A 26,127-nucleotide genomic window follows, 5' to 3' on the forward strand; every position below is an offset into this window, starting at 1 on the left:
ACGCTGCGTAATGACGTATAACGGCGCATGACAGTTGCGGCCACGTCTCTCCGTCTCTACGCCGCCGAGATGGCAGGAGGTGTGCGGAGAAAGTCTCCCGGTTCCCCGTCCCCACTGTGGGGAAAACTTTACACACTGTGGCAGGACAAACATTTGGTCCTGTTCAAGACGGAGTACACGTTACTGGTCGTTTCAGTGTTGTGGTTCCTGGAGATCGGGATCAATGTGTGGGTCATACAGAAAGTAGCGTGTAAGTAGCTGCGCTGCGCGGCTAGTTAGCATGCTATGGTGCTTTGTCATTCCTCTGAACATATCTGAACGCTAAGTAGCTAGCATTAGCAAACCTAGGTACTTACGCTGACACCTGTCAAAGGGAATTTATTGCCCTTACATGACCACATACAGGTTGCTTTCTAGTGTTAAACGACAGTCATTATTTTCAGCAACTGCCAGCTAAAACCATGCAGCAAAAGATGTTATTTTCACTGGCTTCTGACTAACCCTAAACTTCGTGTAAATGCATGATAATAACTGCACACTAATAACTTAATCCATATAATCCAAACATTGGTATGTCAATTTTGTCATTGTTTGTTTTGACAAATCTACTTATTTGAAAACCTCAATAACTGCATTTAAAATGATTAAACTCAGTCAGTCAGTCAATCTTTCCAACAGATTTTTTATTGATCAATAAATTGGCTATTCTTTAAGATAACAAAAAAAGTGAAAAAAACAACCTCAAAATCTCCCAAAGCCAAGTTGAGATCTTCAGTTTTCTTGGTTTGTCCTTTCAACAGCCCCAAAGCTGAAACCTATGCAGTTTACAATGATATTAAATTAAGAGAGGCTGCAAATATTAACAGGTAAATTCACATTTTATGCTTGGCAACTCAAACAATTCATGAGCTATCTGAAATGATTCATGAGCTATCAAAATAGTTTGTGATTAAATTTATTTCAGTTGGCTTACTGAAATCAACAGATCCTTTCAACACTGGTGCAGTTTCTTGTCTGTTGTGGTGCTGAGGCTGTTAGAGGACTAACGATAGACTGACAGGCAAAAGCAAATGATAGTTGATGACGCATTATATTCGATTATGAACCAACAATATCTGGCTTTACAAATGCATGGATCTGTTTTCAGGGAGTTTCGTATTTAAAGATGAAGAATCTGGATTTTTGGTTGTCAAATAATTAATTTTAGGACACCACTTTGGATCCAGAAAAGTTGTAATGGGCATTTGTCATAATATAAAAGAGTATAGACAAAGGGATTGAAGTTGTTATCAGTAGAAAAATCGATAATGTTGCAGGTATAATAAACAAAAGCACTGACAGTGGCATTGCTCAGATAAGCCTCCTCATCATCCATGATCACTGATTTATGCTCTTGACTGCAGACACCGAGATCGACTGGAAAGCCTACATGGATGAAGTAGAGGGAGTCATCAATGGTACCTATGACTACACCGAGCTTAAAGGAGACACCGGCCCCTTGGTGTGAGTTTCAAAGGTTTTAGTGATGCAGGTCTCTCCATCCTGTCGTTAGATGCAGTTTTCAGTGCAGGCTAAATTAGCACTCTCCTTGTTGCAGGTACCCGGCTGGCTTTGTCTACATCTTCACAGCTCTGTACTACATCACAAGCCACGGGCTGAACATCCGTCTGGCCCAGTACCTTTTCGCTGTTTTCTACCTCATCACACTGCTGCTCGTCTTCAGGATATACCATCGCACTAAGAAGGTTAGTCTGTGGCATGGGCGGATTATAAGACAACGGGTCCATGGGCACACATGCAAAAGGCCCCTACACCTCTCATACGTAGGAGCAAGACACACAGACTTATTGGTGCTTTGTTTGTGTTGCATTTCTTTTTAGTCTGTTTGTGGTTTTATGTTTCTTTGTAGTCATTTTGTGTCTTTTTGTAGTCATTTGGTGTCTCTAAAGATATATTTGTGTCTTTTTTTGGTCATTTAGTCTCTATTTTGGTTATTTTGTGTATCTTTTTAGTTCCTTTGCATGTCCTTGTCCTTGGTGTGGTTTTGTGTTTATTTGAGGTCCGTATTTGTTAATTTGAGTGACATTTTTTAGGTTACCAAGGGTACCCCTGACACTTTGGGCCCCTGGGCCTGTGCCCAGTTGGCCCGTTCAGCTGTCCATGCATGGTGCGTGTGACAAAAACCTGTTATCGTGCAGCCATTATAAAATTTGCTGCGATACGCCTTTAAACTGTAGTGTTTTGCTCATGAACCACAAGGTTCATGTGAAACTCATCTGTACTTTTAAAGGCATGTTTAAATTTGGATTTATTGTACAAATGTCTGTAATGTATGCCATCTCCATACAGTCTCTTGATTAAACACCAATTTTCCTTCATTGTCATCAACACATTTGTTTATTTCTTTGAATTTTTCCAGGTTCCTCCCTATGTGTTCTTCTTTGTGTGCTGTGCTTCTTATCGTATCCACTCCATCTTTGTGCTGCGTCTCTTTAACGATCCGGTGGCCATGATGCTGCTGTTTGCAGCTGTCAACCTCTTCATGGACGGATACTGGACTCTGGGCTGCGGTCTTTACAGGCAAGTGTGGACTCCTCAACAGCACAGTGCAAATCATGCAAACACAATGCAAATTTTCACGTTATGTATTCCTCTGTCTGGAGCAATTTGTATTCGCCACGTGTTATATGATGAAATTACAACTCAATCTTCCTCTCTTTCTGACAGTTTAGCAGTGTCTGTGAAAATGAATGTGCTTCTTTTTGCTCCGGGACTACTTTTCCTCCTCCTGTCTGAGTTTGGTCTCATCAGAACAATCCCTAAACTTGCTCTTTGTGCAGCCATACAGGTAAAATATTCCCCATAACATAAGACCAGGCACATTTTATGAAGATACTCGAATACTTTAAAATGTTGTGGATTTTAGCCTAATCTAAGCATAATCTGTTAATAATTCTGTCTTGATATCACAGTTTTTGCTTGGTCTGCCTTTCCTCATGGAGAATCCCATCGGTTATATGAGCCGGGCGTTTGATCTTGGTCGTCAGTTTATGTTCAAGTGGACGGTCAACTGGCGCTTCCTGCCAGAATGGCTCTTCTTGAATCGGTACTTCCACATACTCCTGCTGGCTGCCCACCTGCTTACCCTGCTGCTCTTTGCTCTCCGCCGTTGGAAGAGGTGAGACAGACATTGGCTGTGCCAAGGTTAATGTTGGCATCAGAGGTTGAGACAAGCAAGAATAAATGAGGGGTTAAAGTCGTGCCAGTATTTTGGTCCACGACGCAGCAGGCATTGGCTCAGTCAGTATTTGATTTCATGCACCCTGAGCAATTCCAGATATTGAGATGTAGTGTGAGGATTGCTTTAATAATGTGTCATGTAGTGACAAGAGTGATCTTAAACTAGGTGGCATTATCAAACAATGCAACAAGCTGTCATGAAGAAGCACAAAGAAAGCTCTAGAGCATAGAAGTCTTTTGAGGATTTCACTGTTATTGTAACACATAACATATCTACAACCTGTATCTGTATTCTGCCGGGCCTTTGAGGCATTCTTGTGAGATACTTGCTCTGTCCTGCTACCGTACGGTATTTGGACAAAAATCCTCAAATTTTACAACATAAATCCATATGATCTGGCAGCCTAACGCTGGATCACAGACCCACATGCCGACCTCCACATTGGTAACTATCTCGTTTTTGGACTGAGTGCATACACTTTGGTAATGGAGCGCATACCTCACAAGGTGGCGCCCCTGTCCCACACAGTGCGACGTACCCTCACACACATTGTCCAAAAAAATGTAGGTGCATTTTGGAGAATCATTTTAGAGTTGGATTTAGGTCTTTGTTGCCGAGCAATTATACCAGTTTTATTATGTTTTTATTATTCTGTTTCAGGCTTTATCCTTAGATGTAGCCAAGAATGTGATTAACAAAAGGAACTGATGTCAAGGACATTTATATATGTCATCGGTTACAATTTTCCACAAATATGACTGTTATGCAAACAACTTTTTGTCATATTTACTGAAGCTGTTGCTATATCCACACAGTATTGCTCATCTTCCTCTTAGTGCTTCTAATGACATTTCCTAGAATCTGAAGCACCTTAAAAGAAAAACAGTCGGAGCTGAGGAGTCAATAATCACTGCTTGTAAACTGCATTTAAACAAACTAAGCAGCACAGATCAAATATGATTCAAGATTCTATTACTGTGTTGCCTATTTCTCACCTTAAGTGTTTTCAGAAACATACTTAAGTGTACTGTTTTCAACATGGCAGCCGGTTCTCAAATGTTCTCATTTTACAACTAAACGGTACACTAGAATATGTTTCTAAAATATTTAAGGCAAGAAATAGACAGTGCAGTAACAGAATCTTGATTCATATTTGCTCATTATTATGATTGACAGCTGTGAAGTGGTGGGAAGAGGAGGGAAAGGATTTTTTTCACAGATTATTTGTCTCATTTAGTGTGGATATAGTGACAGTTTTAGCAAATATGACAAAAAGTTATTATTATAAAATGATTACAAACTCTTTTAAGATAAAAATATAATGTTCTCTCTTACCAGGCCAGGAGAAAGCATCTTTGAACTCCTCAAGGAGCCCAGCAAGAGGAAAACCCCCGCTCAAAAAAACAACGTTGATCATATCCTTTTGTTCAATTTGAGTCCACTCATGTCTATAAAATATTGTTCTGTAAAAGATAAAATAAGATGTCATAAACACTACGCCTTTGACTGCCAGGTGTAAATTGGCTAAACATAATGATGATCTGAGGATTTACCGGCTTTTGTGTCAAAACTTTAACAGACGATTACAGATAGTGCTGATTCTGTTCACCTCTAACTTCATTGGCATGTGCTTCAGTCGTTCGTTGCACTACCAGTTCTACGTCTGGTACTTCCACACGCTGCCCTACCTGCTCTGGAGTGGAGGAGTCAAGAAGCTGGCCCACCTGCTCAGGTAAGACGAAGTCTAAATACTAAACTGCAAGGTTAATTTTTGATTAGTTTTAGACTTACAGCATCATCCAAACACTCAGTCACGCTTTATTGCTGTATTGTTTTCTCCTGGTGTTCAGGGTCCTGATCCTGGGTCTGATCGAGCTTTCATGGAACACCTACCCCTCCACTAACAGCAGCTCAGCTGCGCTCCACGTCTGTCACCTCATCATCCTCCTCTGTCTGTGGCTGGCTCCACCGCTACCTTCAGCCCAGGCAGAAACACAAGAACACACACCCAACAAGGACAAACGCCAGTGAGCCACAGCCTGATGGGACCGGACGTCGTCTTTTGGTCTTATCAGCTGTTGAACAGCCTCCATCACCCTCCTCTCTTTGACCCTCACAACACCTGTGCAGAGGGAGGTCACTGGGATAGACTGTTTTTATAGGTGAATACAGGGAGCCATTTAATGCTTCTCATCTCAGCTCACTGCTAAAAGTGGAGGAAGCTAACGTGTGGGTGCAGTCTGCAGACAGATACCTGCATGATGAAGTAGTCCATTGCACGCGAAGAGCTGAAAAGAGAAAGAAAATACAGATTCTCAGGTTTCATTTTCAGATACATTGAGTGTAGTAGATTGCTGAGAGCAAGTTGTGACTGTTATGTTGTTTTGAGAGAATTTGTTACAGGCTATATTTCTACAAATTATGTCAACACTGTGCCCATATTTCAACTGGCCTACTCATTTTCCCCTTGCTTAATATTATCAAAAGTCAATTTACTGGTGCACTAATGATCATGTACATTGTGTTAAAGGTCCAGTGTGTAGGTTTCATTAGCATCTAGCAGTGAGGTTGCAGAGCCGAAACTTCTCCTATGTACCAGGCACATAGGAGAACTACGGTGGCCGACAGGATAACGCAAAACACCAGAGCCAGCGTTTGGTGGATTCCATGGAAGAGGACCTGCTTCGTATGTAGATATATACAGATCATTTTAAGGTAACAAAAACACAACATTTATACTAATGAATACAAAGTTATGAATATTATACACCATTTCTGCCAGTATGAAGATGACCCTAAATCCTACACACTGGACCTCTAGGAAGGGAGTATATTTCAGAACGTCATTAATATGATACTTGAATGTTGCATCAAAAGCTTTAAATTAATTGCATACAGTCATTTCCACTTGCCACGATATCTGCCGTATTCTCCCCTACAAGGCCAAAAATAATTTTCAGTAGTTGCATCATTTTTCAAAATTCTCTAAAACCAAGCTGTAGACAATCGTGGCTATTTGTCTGACTTATTATGAAATTGATTCATCTTCTGTTGTGAGTGGCTCACTACACTCATGAGCACATGAGTAGATATAATGTGAAAAAAATGGAGTAGACTCAGACAGCAAAAGTGTGACATTTTATATTAAACAGATGCCACTTAATCCTCGTCTTACATATGTTTATGGATCACATTACAACAAATGGCTAAATTGCATACTGTTTTTTTTTTGTTTTGTTTTTTTTATTTTCCAACAATAATTTCATTTAATGTAAGATTTCATCAATTTATCAAATAGTCACCCTGATCATCAAAATCATTCCCATTCAACACTGACTGACTGTGATTATACATTTGGCAAAGTAACCGACTGCATATAGACTACAAAAAGCCCATTCAGACGGTCAAGGCATTCTTGTGATTGCATAAAGCGTTATATAGATTTATGATTAAAGGCCACTTGGTCCAAGTCATTTAAGGGTATTTGTAAGTATAAAGTCTTACATCATTAAAATGGTTAATGTGAAACTTTAAGGAGTAGTTCGGACCTTTTGAAGTGGGGTTGTATGAGGTATTTATCAGTGTATTACCTACAGTAGATAGCGGTCGGCATGCCCCCAGTTTGGAGGACCAAGTATACGATATATTTATAATATTTTTCTTGCTTTATTTTGCTGTCCAACAGTGAATTTGTGGTGAAATTAAGCTGTCAAAGCCAGACTCCATTTAGAAAAACAATGATTTGATTTTGCTGGACACAGGAGCTGTTAGTCTACCGCTGCCTCCATCAGTTAGTTTGTGTTATTGTGTGACTTTTTGGTGAATCTGAAGTAACCTCTTTCAAAGTTGCACTAAAACACAAAGTAACCCACTGATTGAGGCAGTGGTAGTTTTTGTCAATGGAGTCCAGTGGCTTTGAAGAGAGCAAAGTACATGCATTTACTGGAGGATGGCAAAACCACAGCTTGTGGGCCCACTGCCTGTTTTTAAATGGGCTGCTTGAAATTATTAAAAATAAACCATAATATGGCTTGAGAATATTTCTAATAAATTTCACTGATGTACATAGCACAGCCTGGTTTTAACACAATGTCGCTGTTGTCTTGAGCAACTACTATTAGCAAGCCCTGTGATTGCACCTCCTATTTTAAACATTAGATGTTGACCTTCAATGATTGATTGCTAGTCGATAAAAAACATTTACCTCAGTAAACATGGCAGGGGACCTGAAAAACGATGGAGAAATACTTCTTTGTAATTTGTAGGCACACCAGTAAACAGCTGTCATGTCAAAAGTTAAACTGTATAGTAATAATGCATCGTAAGTTTGATAAAAAAAAAAAAGAATTTTCGATGGCCAGTAGGCTTTTCTGGTCTAGAAACAGGTTTATTTTTTGCAGTATAACTGGTGGAAAATTATGTCTTTGCTATTTGGCTTTTGACTCTTTAAATTCTTCTGTTTATGGCCCACAATCAAAAAGGTTTGGCCACCCCTGATGCTATATGTAATACACTGTCTATGAATAAATACTCCATGTAACCCCACTGAAAAATCTGAACTATCCCTGTAATATTAGAATGAACTTGGCTCTAGGTTATGGTCATTAGTTGATCCTGCAAATAAAATACAGGATTTACTCTTCCATTTAAAGGCGTAGCTTCTCTGGAGTCACTCTGATTGATTAATCAGTAGATCTGGCTCAGTTTTCTCTGAGATCATCTTCTCACATATTATTGGGGTTATAACACAGCATGTTGAGCTTGATGTTCTCATCCCAGTGGCGCAGCAGCAGGAACAGCTGTCTGGCGGCTCCCTTCAGCCCTGCTAGGTCCACTCCCTCGGGTAGCTCCTGACAGCGCAGCCAGAAATCTGCTTTTGCCGCCACCAGCTCCCACTCCATGAAGTAGCCGGCGCAGCGGTGCTCGAACCAGGCTAGAGCCACAGCTGTGGCCCAGCTCGAGCCCTCCAGGTCCTCCTGAGCCAACAGGCTGCTCCCCTGGAGGTCAGCTGGCTCTGATGAGGACCCTTCACACACATCTGTCTCTGATCCACGACCACTGTCCGCCTGGCCTTGGCTCTGGCTCTGAAAGGGGCCGACAGATAGCTCCAGGGAGCCCTCTTCAGAGCTGGGGAGGTCAGGGGGTGAGGTGACAGGGTCTCGGTCAGACAGGTGTCTTCGGCGAAGCCTTGGCTCCAGCATCAGGGGAGTGTCGTCTGGAGTGTGGTGGAAAGGAGGAGCAGTTGGTTTGGCAATGGAGCAGGAGGAAGGAGAAAAGGTAACATGGTGGCTAGTGGGTGCACCTGGGGGCTTGGTGGAGGTGGATAAAGATGGAGCACTGGGAGACGTGCAGCGAAAGGGTGGGCTGAGGCTGCGGCGGTGGAGGCTGTAAGGTGAAGCCCTTTTCAGGCGGTCCAGAGGGATCTGGACACAGTCAGAGTAGATCTCCGTCAGAAGGAAGGCCCCTGATGCCAGCTGCAGACGCACCTGATTAGACACCATATAGAAGCAAATTAGTGTGATTGCACGCTTGTGTGTACTTAAGTATGTTCTAAGTGTCCATACGTCTCACCAGGGGCAGGTAGTCTGGGGCTTCAGTTTCAGGTTGTTTCTCAGTCTCTGCAGACAAACAGTGGGACTTGAGAGGAACCTGCTTTCCTGATGAAATAGAGGACCTGAGTCTGCCAAGTGGAAATCTGGAACACACAAAAAGAGGTGGGTCATGTGGCATTTCAATAACTATATATTTGGATGTATATGTAATACCCATCCACACAGAAAGAGACTTACTCTCCGAGGTAACATGCACAAAATATAATTTAACGTGAAAGTCTTACCTGTTGCCAAAGAAGCTCTCCATTGACTTGCTCTCGATAGACCGCTGTGAACGAGTGCATGAGGCGCCTGTTATTGCTGGGGCCGTGGCAGAGTACGCACTGCCCCCTAGATCTGAGACAGCAGTGTGGAATAAAACATTAAAAGAAAAGAATACTTCATATGCAAAATGACCAGTCGTAAATTACTCCCCGTGTGTTTTGTTGAATTTATGAGGGAAAGTTTCCTTTCTCCCATGTCTCCACGGTGAATGGAGGATCCAAAAAAAAGGCTAAAATTTTCTATAGAATTGATTTATCTTGGGACCATGTTTAACAGCACCAAAACAAAATCAAAACATCCATTTACACACATTCACACAACTAATTTATCCGGTTATATGCTCAGTACTTCCACAACACAGGGATTTCATAAAAAAATTGAATTATAAACACTTCCCCCTATAAGTAGCACATCCTGAGCATGCACATGCATATGAGCTCAGCCTGAGCACAGTGCATACTTTGCCATGCATGAGACTGTTTCTTCTGTTTCAAATCATAATGTTTTAGCAAAATTGCACATCTGGAAAGTAGTGAGCAAATGACTGGATAAATGAAGCTTGTATTTCATTGCACATGTTTTGTGAGATTTTGTAAGCTGATGTTTTGATATAATTTTGCTGTTGTTAACATGGTTAATTTCATACTTAATTTCATGAGGAGTCTTTTTCTTTTTTTTAGTTTACTGTGGAGGCATATGAAAAAAGTTTCCTCGACAAATTCAACAGTGAGATTTCCTGACTGTTTTTAAAAGCTCCGTCCACCCTTTACTTGTCTTGCAGTTAAAAATGTTTTTGTTACAAAAAAGTAATCCCTTTTAAAATGATTTACAGTCTGTTTTGTGGTTAATCCACAGCAAAAGGGAGAAAATGTTTTTGGAAGGATGTTATTGAATTTTTGCAATTTTTGTAAATTGGGTGAATTGATCCTTTAAGAACTACCTTGGAGATTGCTGGTGTGCATAACCAAATCAGGGAAGAGCAGTTCCGATTTTTCGATCCATACAGACTCACCTTGACTTTTGAGCTCGCTTTCTGGTCAGACACCTCTAACTTTAATGCTATACTGACGCCAGAATGTTTTCACTGATCGAGTGGACAATACTTACTAGAGTCCCAGGATGTAAGGCTACAGGGTGAGGCAGGGGTGTCATCTCTGTCTGAGAGATACAAAGATTGTTGATGACCTAAAGTCTTGACAACAGAAATGGGTGATGGAATTATTCAGTCCGTCTACCTGTAGAGTCCCAGGTGTCCTCCATCTCCTCGCTGTCTCTGCTCGTGCGCCGTCTGCCCAAACCAACAGAATAGGCCCTCTGCCTGCGACTACCTGACTGGGAACTCCGTCTGTTTCCCAAATGCATCCCTATACACACACACAAACACACACACACATACATACAGATTTTTTTAATAGACTGTAAAAACTGGCACAGCAAACTAACTTTGAATGCAATGTTATATATGTGGTGCTGGCTGAAACCATATACTTGTCCCCATAGAAATACATGTTAAAGGTTTGCTCCAGTGATGCACTGGACTTTCATGAAGGCGGGGGACTCACATTAAAAAGAAAAAGACAAAGGTCAGCAATAAAAAGTAGTAGCTGATTTATCCTGATGTGTAACGAGACAATGGCTCAAGTGACAAAAACACTGAATCCTACATTTCCCATAATGCAACTCGGTAGCATCTTTCAATAGACCCTCACTGCCTAGTGAATGCTGACCTCTTATAAAATCCTCCTTATTATAAATAAAACGTAATGTGTGAAATTGGTTGAGTTCTGCTCTAAAATATTTAAAATAATTGCTCAGTTTTTGTCCGTGTGTGTGTGTGTGCGTGTGTGTGTGAGTTTGTAATTGTCACCTGTGTTTTGGACGTCCATACAGTCTGGCAAGCCTTTGTTGGGGTTGCTATTGGTGGTAGTGAAGGCTGTGTACATGCAGATGATGTTACAGTGCTTACTAGTCTGGATAGCCTTCATGCGATATCGCTTAGCTGAACCTGAGAAACAGTAAAGAGGGAGACAGCATGTATACCCAATAACTTGCGATAAATATTTGAAGTAGTTAAAGACAATTCATCCCAAAACTAAAATACCCATTTTCCATCTTACCTGTATTGCTTTTTATCATTCTAGATTGTTTTAGTGTGAGTTGCTGAGTGTCGGAGATATCGGCCGGAGGGATGTCTGCCTTCTTTCAAATATAATGGAACTATATGGCTCTCAGCTTGTGGTGCTCAAAGCGCCAAGAAGTACATTTGGAAGACTCAACAGCAATGTCTCTTTCCAGAAATCATGACCTGATTACTCAAGATAATCCACAGACCTTGTGGTGAGCAGTTTAATGTCATGATTTTTTTTTCTACTTAACTACACCCACCAACAGTATCACCGTGCAGAAGTAAGCTTGCATCTACTCATGGATGAAATCTTGTGGTCGTGACAGCTCAAGATGTAAACATTAATGACGTCCTCCTCGGCTGAGCTGTGACATCAGCTACCTTAGTGGTGCTAGGTGAGCTAGCAGTAGATGCACGCTTCCTTCTGCACCAAAACACATATGCCAAGTGCCATTGAGTTTCAATATACTGTAGAGAAGGCAGACATCTCAACACCAAAACAATCTAGACTGGAAACAGCACTAAGGGAGGTAAGAGAGGAAATATTTATTTTGGATTTTCGGGAAAAATGTCCCTTAGAGCCTCACCATGTCCAATTTCGCTTTCCTTCTCTGCCATTTTCTCAAAGTCCCGGATCACTGAGCGAGCAGTCAGTTGGTGAATGATTTCCTCCCATGGTTCCCCTTGTTTTACTTCGTCCCCTCCTCCCTCAGCTCCGGGTGACTCCTGGCTGTCAGGTGTCCAGAGGTGCCCCAGGTCCACAGTGGCTTCCCAGGAAACAGGTCTGCCGCTCAGCATGCCGTGAATGAGCGAGCGGCACTGCCCTGGTGGAGGATCCTCTGGTGGAGCAGGAGTAAAGAGGTACTCTGGGTCTGTGAAGCTGTCCCAGTCCAGAGGAGAGGCGGGGAACAGGAGTCCGTCTGGAGGTCAGAGTAAGAAAGTGAGAGATAAGAATTTGTCTTAGGCAAAAAAGAAAGGTTGCTAGGTTTTTTGGGGGATTATAGCTTACTGGAGTCAGTGAGGCTCATGCGGGACAGTGTGCCTCTTGATGGGGGCTTTGTCTCCCCATCGCTTTCGTCCAGCCTCCCTCCCAGTGTTTGGTCGAAGGAGACCCTCTCCAGAGCTCTCCTTAGGCGATGCATCTCCATCTCACCCTGAGGCGATGAGAAACTCCGCGCTGCCATGGTTGAACGGGCCAGTGCTTTATGTCTCCTACGAGACTCCTCACCTCCATCCAGACGCCCACTCTGGTAGGAAAGACGGAGAATCAAACGGGTTCAAAAAGTAGGTAAGACTCATATTTTATGTTTCCCTGCAACCACATATGTCCAAAACCAGGGTTTCCACACATTTTTACCAATGAATTGATAATACCTACCTGAACACCTAAAACATATTCAGAGTGAATACATTACAATCAACTGTACCTTTTCTGTCCCGTTATCAGGAGTTTCCACTGAGAGGTTTTGCTGCCATGCAGAGTCTGCCCAGCGTGACAGGGATGATCTCTGTTCTGGAGGCGGCATCTTTTCAAGGCCTTGTGGTAGAGACCCTGTGTCCAGCAGTGAACCGGGGGAGTTAGGGTCAGGCAGAAAGACCCCGCCTGCAGAGTCAGAGTTGGACGAGGCGTGTATGTGTGAGTAGGACTGTGTTTGTAGACTCCGCTCGCTACTGAGTGAGCAGCGAGTGAGGACATACTGCTCCTGGATGTACGAGCTCTCCTGGATCCTTCTCCTCACGTCACTGGACCAGTCAAGCTCCACGCCTAGAGTGGATAGAAGCCCAAACATTAACCACTGTGATAGGAAGCGCCTGGTATCGATTTACATATATTCACTACAAAATGAGTGACTGACCTGGGCTAGTTCCAGGATCTGTGTTTCTGGCACAGGAGAACTCAGAGGAGATTTCTCTGGATATCTCCCTCAGTGCCTCCTCCAAATCGGTGCCATCTGCACATGTCACCACGGGCATTAATTCGGAGGCAGGAGGAGGTGAAAGCTCATCATTTGATTGTCCAAAAACAGAACCAGTGGAGTCACGATGTGCGCCTTTATAGCCCCGTCCTTGAGACTATGAAACAGTTAGATTAGAGATCTTTTTTTCTATTCAGAAATACACACATGTATGTTTGATGAATGTAATGATGTATACCTCTGTCTTTTTTGCTTTGAAATTTGTCATATCGTAGAGAGTGCAATATCCAATTAGACGATTTCCAGGGTAGAGTGGAGGGATTTCATTGGGTGACAGAAAAGCCTCCATGTTTTCTGGCAGGTACCAATCAATCCGTACGTCGGTCAGCACAGGTTCAAAGGCCTTTTTCAGAGACTTGATTAACTGAGGAGTTAGATTGATGACAATATTTCTAAATGAGGGCTTTACCATCCATTTTTATGACTGAAAAAGGTCCAGTGGTGGAAATAGTTTTGATTCCTTACTTGAAGAAATACTTTATCCCCTCCAAATGACCATAGGCATATCAATTACTTGCACCCTTTCATGTTGAATTTGTGAAAAAAACCCCAATGTTTTTCTTGTTTGCCTGATGTGAAAAAAGAATCCAAATACGCAGAAAATTCTTGATGAATCGAAGTCATAAGGGTCCAGGTTTAACAACAGTAAAACTATATAAAAACATCAATTTACAGATTCTCGCGCAATTTGTACAGTATAATCCAAGTTTAATTTATCCAGTCTTATGCTCATTACTTCTTAAACTGACAGCCCTCTCTGACGGGCAACTGAACTGACAGTGAAACCTATTGATGCTTTCTGAAATGCCAGACTCCACTGCAAAAAAACACGTTATTGCAATTTTTTTTTTTTTTCCTGTTTTAAGGGTTGATTTGCATTCTTTAAAATCACACAAAAACACAAACACACTACTGATTGTGGTAGTGGTAGACCAGCTGCTACCATGTTCAGTGAGTTTGAAGAAAGCATAGACAGAATTCACATTTAGCTCAGTTACCCGCCGGAAAGGACTGCTGATAAACGAGATTTGGATTATACTGCACAAGTTGTGTGAGAGTTTGTGAATGGATGTTTTGATATAGCTTGCTGTTGTTAAACCTGGCACCCATTTTCTTCAATTAATCAAGAATTTTTGTGAGTTTTTGTATTCTTCTTTCTCCGTGGAGGCACGTGAGAAAAGCAAGTTTTCTTCACAAATTCAATGTAACATGGAGTGACAAACTGACATACACTTGGGGGGTGAAATATTGCAATAAGTAAAAGTATGAATACATAACTGTAAAAATACTCCAGTCTTGCATTCAAAGTCTTACTCAAGTAAAAGCATATAGGTTTTATCAGCAGTATGCACTGAAAGTGTCAAAAGTAAAAGTACTAAACAAAGTATAAGACAAATCTGGCTTATAAAGAAAATGCTCAAGAATATAATTTCACAAAATAAGGGTACTTGAGTAAATGCACTTCACTTATTACCACTGCTAGTGGCTTATGAAATGCTGTAAGGCAGAAATGAAAAACTAAAGCATTATGTATTTATCTTTTTCCATGGATTTGAGTGTGCAGATGTGCTTTTCTCACTGTTGATAACAATTCAGCACCACCACCTCAGTCTAAGTCCAAATGCTGGGTGTGTGGTATTTTTTCAAGATTTGTATTTATGTCAAATGAATGTATGATCATGTCTATAATTGTTCTGCAATTAATATTTTCTCCAATAGGTGGCAGTACTGCAGTGCAGCTGACCTTGGGCTGAAGTCTCTCCTCATCATCCAGGAACTCTGTAGCCCCTCCTGTCAGTTTGGCAACGCCCTGCAGGAGTCTCCTGCAGGCTCGGGGACCAAGGCCTAGGCCAAAGCATCTGCAGAAGTATTACACAGTATTACATCATTACAACAGAGAAAATCCCATTATGATACCACAATTATTATGTGAGAACTATCTTCACTTTTTACTGTTACAGGGTGGTCTTTGATGCACTGCCTGAGTCCACGACGTGTTCTGGCACTTGTTCTGGTTTTCCCATCTGATCAAATCCACTACCAGCCTCTTGCAACAACTCAAACTTCTGTGAGTATCTATTTCTGAAACTCTAATGACACACAGAGCCTTGCACATGTCTAAGAAAGAAGAAAATTTGGAGTCATCAGCAGACAGAACTGTTATTTGGGTGCTATTTGGCTAATTGAGAGTTTGAAAAGAGCAGGGGACAGAATAATTGAAAGGGATCCTGCTTGTGTGCTGTTTCTAAAAACAGCAAGTCTGTCTGTGGCCAGATGCTGTTTGCACCACCGGAATAATAAGACAGAAATCCCAAATTAGATAAATACAAGACCTACTTCAGGGACTACTGAGACAGAATTTGAAATTAGATGTATCGAGGATACAGAAATATTTACAAAGTGTGCAAAGGGACAGCCAAAATACAGTGGAGAAAGTCAGTCCAGCAGGAGAATACTAATGAGAGATAAATGGAGTTATTGTGCATTGCTGAAGGGCCTGGGGAAAACCAGAGGGGCGTGACTCTTACTGCAGAGGAGAGCACTTAACGGGATTACTGGGCGGGGCAGAAAAATACCTCAGCCCTTTCTTTCACAGTGCTTCGGTCTCCTCAAGATCGCTGCTTGAGTCCCCTCTCTCCCTGTCTGTGTCTCTCTTCCTCTCTTTCCACCCCCTCATGGAGTCTTGGTCGTATTTATCACCTCATTCTGCCTGCACTTACCACACTCGATTTCTCTCTGCCTCCTTGTCAGCCAAAGTGATTTAATGTCCTATCACAAGCCAGCCACAAAATAAATCTTTGTTAACTAGTTGTTTGAATTAATGTCCACTTGGTACCTTTTCCCCCCTCTCTGTATCATTCTCCTCACAAGATGGTTTAAAGGTCCAGTGTGTAGGATTTAGGGGGATATTGGCAGAAACAGAATTTAATACAGCAAGTACTGTTTCTTTAGTGTATAATCACCTGAAAATAAGAATTGCTAGTTTTATATCTACATAGAGAGCAGGTCCTAGTCTACAGAGCTTGCTATGTTGCGCTGCCGTGTTTCTACAGTAGCCCAGAACGGACAAACCAAACTCTAGCCCTTTTACACAGAGATGGCCCCATAGGGCGAACACTAAGTCTCGTCTTTATGCCTCCTTTGCATGTTAACACAGAACTAAATGCTCCAGTGTGTGATTTTAAATAGCCTTTGAGGAACCAAAAAAGGCGTGACGTTTAACACAATGCCGTCTGCCACTAGTGTGACATACATTATAACATATGCATTAAGATGGCAATAACAGTCTTTTACCATCTCTGCTATATGGCGGATGATCTCGTCCTCTACCAAGAGGGTAATGCACTCCTGAATCTCACTGTTTTCTTCATTTTGCTGACATTTACAGGCAATGTTTTTCTTATTTGAGCTAGCTGCTAACCACTAACAGCTGCTTTTTAAATCTCCCTCGGTGGGTCGCACACATTAACACACCATCAGCTGCAGTTGACAGCCCCTCTGAGATGAGACTTTTTTTTTTTTTTTTTTTTTTACATGAAACTGTGTTTTTACCTGTTTTAATCACCTGGTCCATTTGTTTTGCAGAGAAAGACACCTCTACAGATCATTTGCCTCCTGGAAGAAAACTCTAAACTTCTGGATCAGAAATAAGGTGAGCACGCATTAGTTGCTGGGTTAGTGGCCCATTTATTTAGTGCCAAACAGTGTTGGACAACACTGATTTGTAGCGTGGAAGTGCTCTTTGGTGTTTTTATCTGTGTTATTTTAATCACCTGGTCCATTTGAATTAAGGCGTAGGAGACCTTTGTAAATAATTTGGCTCCTGTTAAAAACCTCCTGAAAAATGAGCACTGAAGGAATCCTAACCGCGAGATGTTTCAGCTGGTTGTAATTTGCAATCCTCACCACAACATGCTTCTAAAGCCAGCAAAATCTCACTTACTGTTCCTTTAAATATCTGATGGGCAGTTAAGTTTTAGATCAATACCTGCCAGCGCATGTGTTTCTGCGGACCAGCTCCAGCACTTTTGCCACATTGCTGATGGATCCATCTGTGATGAGGAAGACCTGGCGAGGATATGAGCGCTGCATGGGCTGCTGGTACACCCAGGACAGCGCCCCCAGCAGGTTGGTGCCTCGCATGTCAGCTCTCATCCTCTGGACGTACTCAAACGCCTGCATAAGAGTGGCCTGTATAAAATAAGAAAAGGAAGGATGCTATCAAAACATAAAGGTGGGAGAGGCGAGTATCAAACAACAACACCTGTCCGCCCGCATGTCGCTGCCTGTGCAAACATCACCTATGTTGTCAAGATAAATTCACTGTTTGATATCAGATTCCCCAATTACCCCGCAAGGGTGGCAAAGAATTGAATCGGCACATCTCTAATAAAGAGAGAGCAAACATACACACATTAGCACCTGCCCTAAAACCCACCTCAAATCACACTGTGGACAAACATGCCTGACAGGAAAGGAGACGGAGGGACATCTCGTGCTTTAGTGAAAATGCATGAAAGGTCACCATATGGTCAGGAGTTGTTGCAAAGAGTGTTTGTCCTGGTCTGCATAAAACCTGATACTCTGCTACTAAGGCAACCCAAGGAGCTGACCTATTGCCTGATTAAATAGTAGAGGAAATAGAACAGGTAGTCCTGCATGGTCGAAAAACATCTGCTTTTAGGAAACATGGTCCAAATGCTCTATGTATTTTCTTCTACTGAAAAGAATTCATATGTAATTCAGAATACTTTGTTTCGCCGACAGTCAAATAAACAAAACAGATTCAGATAATTATCCTGTAAAAGTAAGGTCCATGAAACCAACATCAGTGCAGAGCTTGCTGGAGGTGAACAGAGGCTTGATGGTCGTGCCGAAGCCCACAATGTTGAGCATGGTGCCAGAGGGGAGACTCTTTAATGCCACCACCATGGCATCCTGTGGAATCAAGGAGGGACAGACAGGACGGGGCCACATCAGTCTAAATCTCAAGCCTTAACTTTGGTTCATTGGTATCTTTTCATCCTGCCTGCAGCTCACCTTTACACGATGGATGTTGGTGCCACTCATGCTGCCGCTGCGATCGACAAGGAACAGCAGTTCTCGGGTGGCTTTGTGCAGCTCCAGAGGTTCACGCAGCAAGTCGGGACAGAAATTGAGCATCAAGACGGGGCTGCTCAGAATGTCCTTGTGGTACCGCTTCCTCATAAACTCCAGCTACAGGTACGAATGGAATATCAGCATGTTTGTATTCAATAAAAGAGTCAGGCCACATGAAGTGGGACACTTAAGAAATACCAAAGTTGAATTAAGTAGCAAAGCAGCATGAGTATACCTTCCTCTCAGGCTCTGAATCTTTGCGAGTGCAGCGAATGAAATCTCGGCGGGAGCAGATCAGCTGTTCATACTGGCAGAATGAGAGCCTGCCTCTCTCTAATATGACCAATGGACTGTGAGGTTCTGTGGGAGAGGATTGTTATTTTTAGCCACAACAAGGGAGGAAAAATTAGAGACAGTTTTCTATCGCTCACCACTGAGGTGCAGAATGATCTCTATGTGTCTGTCATATGGATGCTCCTGAGCCAAGGTGATGTAGGTTGCAGAGGCACTTTGGGCACTGGGGTCTGCATCTGCCCTCAGAGCGTGAGTAGGGCTCTCCAGTCCTACAAATCAATTTAGGAAAAAATAAGAGGGGAAATCATAGGTTTTAATGTGTTTATGATAAGTAATGATAACCTTTTTAATTGAAGCTATATAAACATCAGGTATGCATATTACATACACTAGTAGGGGAGGTTAAAGGAATATTTCACTCACAAAATTATTTTCTGTATATCAGTTATCAAAACATCAGTTTACAAACTCTCACACAACTCGTGCACTGTAATCTCAGTCTCATGTATCTTGTAGTATGCTCAGTACTTATCAAATAGACAGCCCTGTCCTACAGAGAACTGAACAGAGAGTGAAACTTATCCATGCTCATGCATTTTTGTATTACAATTCAACACTTCTGCACAGTCTCAAGCACTAACAATTAGCTCACCTTAGACAGGCATGTACGTTTGAACTCTGCATGAGCATGCATGAGCAAAGTTCAAAGTTGTGTGCTTGCACAGGTGCACAACTTGTATGCAAAAGTCTTTTAGCAAAATGCATGTGTTTGAAAAGTATTGAGCATAAGACTGAATGTATGGGACTTGGATTATACTGCACAAGATGTATTTTAGTTTGTAAACAGATGTTTTGATATAGTTTTACTATCTTCCTTGTACTCCAATTAATCAAGAATTCTTCAGTTTTTGTATTCATTGATTACAAAAAAGTTTTATTCACAAGTTCAAAGCAACAAAGGGTAAATAACTGATATAAAAATGATCAACTTAGTAATTAAGTGTTCCTTTAAGTCTTCATTCAGACTTCTTTGACCTGGATCTGGAAAGCCATTCATTTTATTTTGCAATTATGCCCACCATTTCAGTATTCTGCAGTGACTGACTCGAGTACCATTGAATAAACGATATTTGAGAAGAAAGCCAGTACCGGCCAATAGGCAGGCTCCTCTGACCAGCAGCTGGAAGTTGAGTTCGTAAGGTGCCAGGTTGGCAGCTGGACTGGTGAAGATGGCATGGGCACACTGCTGCTCTGAGTCCAGAGCCCGGTCCTGTTTTCCTGAGGTGGCACCAAAACAGCTTGTTGGTCTGAGGAGGAAACAATAAGGAGAATTTATCAGTCAGTCTATATTAAATCTCATTAAATGAAATGTATAATGTTGGGAAAAATAGCCACAGTTGGTTCCAACATAAATACCCAGTTTCTTCAGATTTTCCCCCGTTTTCACTCTTGCTTTGAGTTATCTGGCCAGTGACGATCGGGGTCAGCAATGTGGGGTAGACAATGCGGATTGCTCCATTTTCTAATGTTGGGAGTTCTAGCGTGGTGCTTATGATAACAGACACTATATCCATGGGGCCAATGAGGCCTGTGCCCACGATAAAGGTGGTTCTCTCAAGGTCTTCATCCAGGATGAGATGTCCTAAAGCAGAAATACAGCAGTCACCTGCATAATTAAACAATTCAAACAGACAGTTGTTTTTTTTTGTTTTTTTTTTTAAAGCAAGGTCCTCCGGTTACCAATATTTCTCTTCCAAAATTTAAAAAAACATAACTCCCCAGCTTTGACCCCCTAATAAGTTTTGTTCAGTCCCAAATATAAAATTAATTATCCTTAAAAATTAAAAAAAAATGGGTCTGCAAAAGTATTACTTGAATGTGTGTGGTCTTGGCTGTCCATGACAAATTATTTCATGCACATGATACTACCGTTTCCAATAAAATACTACACACTTCACGTTGATATATGTTTGTACTTTGCAGCCTCACCATTAGGCAGGCAGCCAAATCTATTTGCCTCCCTAGTCTGTCCTCTGCATCCTCAGAGAGGCTAAAACAGGACAGAAAAGGGACTTACTGCTGCTGTATTTGTATTCATGTAGAGACCGGATCATTACAGCAGTGGACAACGATATACACTACATTATGGTACAAATGACCATTTTAATCTATGAGAAAAATACAGGGAGTCTCTTCTTCCCTACCATTGGTGCATTGCATGTCAAGATTAGAGCTCCCACAGCAGCCCCACTCCCGGCCATTTCCACAGTGGCCTTCAAGACCAGATCCAGGGCAGCAATCCAAACAGCAGTCCTTCAGCTTCCCTCTGCTCTGGATCTGGACCCCGACTAACCGCCCCGCAATAACAGCCTCAAAGCCCACCACAACCTCCTTCTCCCCGAGAGGGTACACAAACACACCTAGAGGGCCAAACACACACAAAACAACGATTTAAGACTTCTGCATCAGTTTAGAAAGAAATCAAACTGCATAATGTGGCAAATATTTAAGTATAATAGATATTTGGTAAGATATAAATGTCTTCTTTGCAACCTTTCAAGATGTCTGACTTAGCTGAATGTTTTTATTGTAGTTGCTTCAGACAAAAGTGTCTGAGAAAGTGCTGGCAAAGCAGTTCTGAAAACAAAAGTGCTTTTTTTCATTTGATAATCATTATAAGCTTGAAGTTTTTTCAAAGCATTGGTGAATTTTCTTTGCTTTTTGTCCTTGTGAGCTCAGTGATTGTGCTTTTTGTCTTGTTATACCTACAGTATAATACTCACACCTTTCTTCCATCATTAGACTGTCCTCACTAAAGTCATTTTGCTAACTGCTATCAGATGTGACTGACCATCTTGGTCCTTGGTCCTATTACATTTAAATGCAACTTTTGATAACTTTGAAGCACATATTCACACAGAGTGTTTTGCTCCTGATTTAAAATGCTATTATTTCTCCAACACAGCTTTTGCTGTTGTAGGAGACAGCTGCTTCTCTAAAATTTTAACTGTCTGCTGTGTTCTTCAAAGCTCAGTCCCTATCCCTCTACTGTTTCCAATTTACAGCATATTTTTCCTCACTCACAATGTTTGTTCTTGATGCATTTAGTTACTTCTACGCAGATAAAACCCAGTTGTCCAAGTAAAGCTACCCTCTTTAGCCCACACTAAATCCATGTCGAATGATGTTATTTCCAAAACCTGACCTACAACATTTTATGATGAATAATCTATGTGCAGCATATGTCTACCAGAATTTCTCCAGCCTTTTCACTTCCAAATGTGACGGCATATCAGATAATATTGATCTGGCTGCTAGAAATGTTGGGGTGTTTGTTAACATAACCTTCTGTTTTGAGGATTGAGTAAAGTAGGCTGTCTATTTTTTTTTCTATCAACTCAAAACACTCCCATGTACTTCTTCCTTTTTCTGATTTGATGACATATGGAGTCAAAATACAGTTGCTATGGTTATTACTTTTGCTAAGACTGTATCATCCCACTACTCACCCTCTACAGACTCTATGTCAGCATTAGCGTAGGTAAGGTGTGCGGTGATGCCCAGGGAGCAGCCGTTGGCACAGGACTTGATGCAGGAGGCCTTAAGCAGCAATGGTTCCCATGTAGAGCAGTTTCTTAGCCCCACCATCTTTTCAGGGCAGCAATGAGCTTCTACTCTGCCAGTCGCATGAGAACGCAGGTATACAGACCAGTGAAATAGTCTGAGCAGACAGGAAGAGGAATATGTGAGTGTGCATTTAAATTCTCTCATTTTCCATTCACAGAGCAATCACAGTAATCTGTGTAAATCAGACCTGATCGTTGCTGCATTGATTAAAATGTCTAAAATGTCTGTTGTTTTCACATTTTTTAATGTGTACCGTATATGCCTTACTGATATCTATTTTTATGTACATGTCAGCTTTTGGACATGTAACCAGACTGTCTCCTCTCCTCAGGCTCTTAGCAACCAACTGTGATAGTTTGAGTGTAAGGCTTGGTAAATCATTGACTATGCAGGTCAGCATTTACTACACTATGCATCAAGCCTATCATATGTAATCAGTGGCCAACCTGTATGCAAATTTATGTAAACTTATGACTACTGTCTCACACTTACTTTACTGCACTCTAAGTCCTAGATAGTAAGAAATGATAAACTTTACTCTTCTGTTTTTGGGTTGTGTTTTTTTTAAACGGAAACTTGATAACAAACTGCCAACTAATCCCAGTGTCCTTCAGAGTTTCCATTTATACAACTTGAGCTGCACACAATAATTCTTCATGACTGACCACTTAATAACTTTAAGTGCAGCAGGTGCAGAGACCAGTGTGCTGTCTGCAGCTTAGCAAATGGTAGACTGCACAAAACTGTGTGTGTTTGTGTATGCACACATGCGTGTAGTTGAGTGTTTGTGTTTGCTGTGGTGCGGGTAATGGTTTGTTCACATCTACCTTTCTAACAAGATCAACAGTCTCCATCTGGCTACTGTGCTCTCGGCTCATAACAGGCAAATAATAAATGCCTGGTTTGCTAAAGTAGGAAAAACTGATGCTGTCACAATACACACTAAAGTAACTCAACTCTGTAGGCTGCGGAGGCTGAGAGCCGGGGCAAAGCTGATAAGTAAGCCTGATAGTCTGTTCAGCTTTATCAATGAGAAAAAAACGTGATGATGACTACTCTACACATAATTAGTTAGTTGTGTGTGCATGTGTGGTTTTAATTATAAATCAGTGCATAGTACACATGTACATACTAACCTTAAAAAGTTCTATCTGAATCTGAAATTCAGATATTTACAAAAACATTTAAGGGACACAATGGCAAAGTGCAGCTGTTATCTAGAAAAAAGAAGCATTTAAAGTAAATCCTACTAAGTGAACACTGCATGCTGTAAGGTTTAATTATTCTGTCTTGCAGTAGCATAGCTGGCCAAGACTTAGCTCTGAGCAACACTGCAGTCCCCTTGTGTCTCTTACAAGCTTCAGAAAACAAGTAAAATTATCATGCAGGAACACTTACTATACTGTTCAGTGCAGCGTCTGATGATGTGCCTCTGTGTCCAGTGTCTGCATCACTCAACCATCACATCTGCTCGCGGGGTTCCCAGTGATACAGCGGCAGGAGTTTAACTGTAACAGATGCTGCTCTCCTCTCCCTCTCCCTCCCTCTCTCTGTCTTTCTCTCTCTCCACGTATCCACCAGTTGCCCTGTAAATAGAACAATCATCTCACCAAGTAGAGTCATATACAGAGATATAATATTACAAATGTAGTGCAAAACAGTATCGGCATGCACTTAGCATGAGTATTGCTTGTATAACCTACGATGAGACATCTACGTATGCAAAATCTGGAGCAACTGCATTACATTTTTTTCAGTAATGGGTGATGTATTAATTGAAATGTCCTTTTCAGCAAACCTGAAGACTCACTGACATCACTGGTCACCAACGCGCAGCTCTACACTACATTTCCTGTGAAGTGAAATGTCATCCGCTTACCTGCTCTGACCTGGACCACAGAGCTGATCAGAAACTATGATCCTGAACCTGCGGTTCGGTCACAAGCTAACACACAACGGTAAGTGAGGCAGAGCCTGCTTTTCATCCAGACAATTGGCTGTGATGGTAGCAGCACCATTATTCATGGCTAATGGCTTGGCCAGAGAGAGGAGGGGGGGAAGTGTTCTGCCTCTGCCAACAGGTCAGTGAGACAGCAGCAACAGCAGGCGTCGGTAGGTGAGACCAAAGAAGCAGTAGCTTTTTGTCCTCCACTCTCCAATTTAATAAGCCCCAAACTACAAAATTGACTACATTTTGTACAAAATGTACTTAATTTTATAAAAGTAAGCAGAAATTACTTTTCTTGTCACTATTTTCATCTAAATGTGAGGAAAAAAATTTTGAAAATCCCATTGTATTGTTGTTATATCCTGTTTAATTTTCCTTCATTTTGACATGTTAAAGAATGTGAGTTTTGTTTGTTTTTTAAGGTGCAAGTGCCCATTCCTGTGATTTTTAGTGCACAATGGGATGATGGTAATATTGAACAATTTAATATCAGTGCCACTATGATGACTTTATTTTAACTGGTGTAAAAAATAATTATTGCCTAATAAATGGTGCAAGAAGTAATTATTATATTTCTTTTGGGACAAGTAACAGGTAATTATTAAGTTAAATTGAATTTTTGTATCTATCTGTACTATGAAAAGGGCCAGAAAAAACTGGACACAAAATTTTCTGTTTTACAGATTTTTAAAAATTGTTATTGTTTGGCACATGGGTGGCAGGTGTGTATGTTCGTGAGAAGGAGAGAGAGACAGAGAGGAAAGGTCAGAGAGGATCAGAATAGTGGAGTACCACCTTTTGATATTTCAGTTGGAAGCACTCTAGTGTTTGTTTTGATGATCATGCTGTGACTTGAGCTTTTATTGCACCATGTATTGTACCATATCTTTATATAACACATCTAATATATTTAGTGCAATTTGAATGGATTAAGTGGTTTAAGTCTGATGAACTACACTTTGAATTTTGAGCTCAGTGTTTCCAACCGTGTCCCACACTGCCTCCATGTGGCCCTTTTCATTTTCTACCTGTGTATTTGTAGTGTGGCTTCTGGAGGACAGAAATCAAGTCAATCACCATCCTTACATTCAAATAATGTCTGTGGTAATGCCGATTTACTAAACATTTACTAACTTTTTGTGGCTAGTTCAGTTACACTGTAAATAATCCAGTTAAAAGGCCACCTGATGAACAAACTCCAATCAACACATTGGTGTAGCACCTTTAGGCACGCTAACAAAGCTATTTTAAATTCCTCTGGAGGCTGAAAAGTCATTACCTACCTTTGTTAAAACAACTGGTGAGTGATTATTGTAGTTTTACAGTACTTACTGGAATTTAAAGTGTTACGTTACTCATTTAAGCCCTGCACTGCTCTTTTCTGTAACACATAGGCCCCACACCTCAACGCAATAACTAAAATATGGAAGAAAAAGTGAATGGAGTCAATGGAGTTATCAAACTTCAGTTGAACACATCCAGTTGAATGTGCACTATGCAGCTAGTTACTCAGGGTTAGAAATCTACTTTTTCCTCCACCTGCCACTGTAGCTGGTGAAATCTACCAGCTACTCAACAAAAACCTTTTATTTTTTGGCTGGTGAGTAAAGCAAATATAGCAGCCACCTATTTTACCAGCATTTGGCTGGTGACTGGTGCTAATTTCTAACCCTGCTTCACGGATCTAGCAGGAGCAAAGCCGGCAGTTTGAGGGCTTGAGCATATCTTGCCAAAGCAACCAAAGGTGTGATCCTTTAAAACACCCGTCACCCTTTTCACTTTGTTAAACACTCATACATTCAAGGGCCTGCAAACCTTGTGACAGCTCAAATCATGCAGAGCATTGCAGTTCCAGCAGAGGAGGAGAACTTTGCTAGACTGGACTGCATCTTTATTGAATGAAATTTCATTATTGTGACACTAGATGTCAGCCTTTTCAA

At 41.4% G+C, this 26,127-nt stretch overlaps 2 protein-coding genes across 4 annotated transcripts; one reads left to right on the top strand and one right to left on the bottom strand.

The window, feature by feature from the left end:
• The first annotated feature begins 3 nt into the window (after nt 1–3).
• On the top strand, nt 4–6,404 carry alg3 (ALG3 alpha-1,3- mannosyltransferase). Its single transcript, XM_042497337.1, has 9 exons — nt 4–250; nt 1,404–1,503; nt 1,598–1,745; nt 2,420–2,580; nt 2,728–2,848; nt 2,973–3,178; nt 4,580–4,656; nt 4,829–4,973; nt 5,092–6,404. Exons 1-9 carry the CDS (start codon nt 28–30, stop codon nt 5,270–5,272), a joined length of 1,362 nt encoding a protein of 453 aa, XP_042353271.1. The 5' UTR covers nt 4–27; the 3' UTR covers nt 5,273–6,404.
• vwa5b2 (von Willebrand factor A domain containing 5B2) lies at nt 6,065–24,404 on the bottom strand. Of its 3 annotated transcripts, XM_042497334.1 has the most exons (23): nt 24,119–24,404; nt 23,638–23,825; nt 22,122–22,333; nt 20,817–21,032; nt 20,029–20,254; nt 19,762–19,919; nt 18,750–18,881; nt 18,554–18,678; nt 18,259–18,435; nt 18,046–18,156; nt 17,207–17,409; nt 14,963–15,077; nt 13,397–13,582; nt 13,099–13,315; nt 12,670–13,007; nt 12,252–12,489; nt 11,830–12,162; nt 10,985–11,122; nt 10,353–10,481; nt 9,078–9,189; nt 8,813–8,936; nt 8,544–8,727; nt 6,065–8,456 (listed from the first exon to the last, which is right to left on the bottom strand). In XM_042497334.1, exons 3-23 carry the CDS (start codon nt 22,258–22,260, stop codon nt 7,966–7,968), a joined length of 4,092 nt encoding a protein of 1,363 aa, XP_042353268.1. In that variant the 5' UTR covers nt 22,261–22,333; nt 23,638–23,825; nt 24,119–24,404; the 3' UTR covers nt 6,065–7,965. The 3 variants fall into 3 exon arrangements, with proteins under 3 accessions (XP_042353268.1, XP_042353267.1, XP_042353269.1); XM_042497333.1 differs by having other exon boundaries at nt 6,065–8,727; XM_042497335.1 differs by lacking the exons at nt 6,065–8,456; nt 8,544–8,727; nt 8,813–8,936; nt 9,078–9,189 and adding an exon at nt 10,040–10,271.
• Nucleotides 24,405–26,127: the final 1,723 nt, after the last annotated feature.

Source organism: Plectropomus leopardus, chromosome 12 (assembly GCF_008729295.1).
Source record: "Plectropomus leopardus isolate mb chromosome 12, YSFRI_Pleo_2.0, whole genome shotgun sequence".
Classification (NCBI taxonomy): Eukaryota; Metazoa; Chordata; class Actinopteri; order Perciformes; family Serranidae; genus Plectropomus; species Plectropomus leopardus.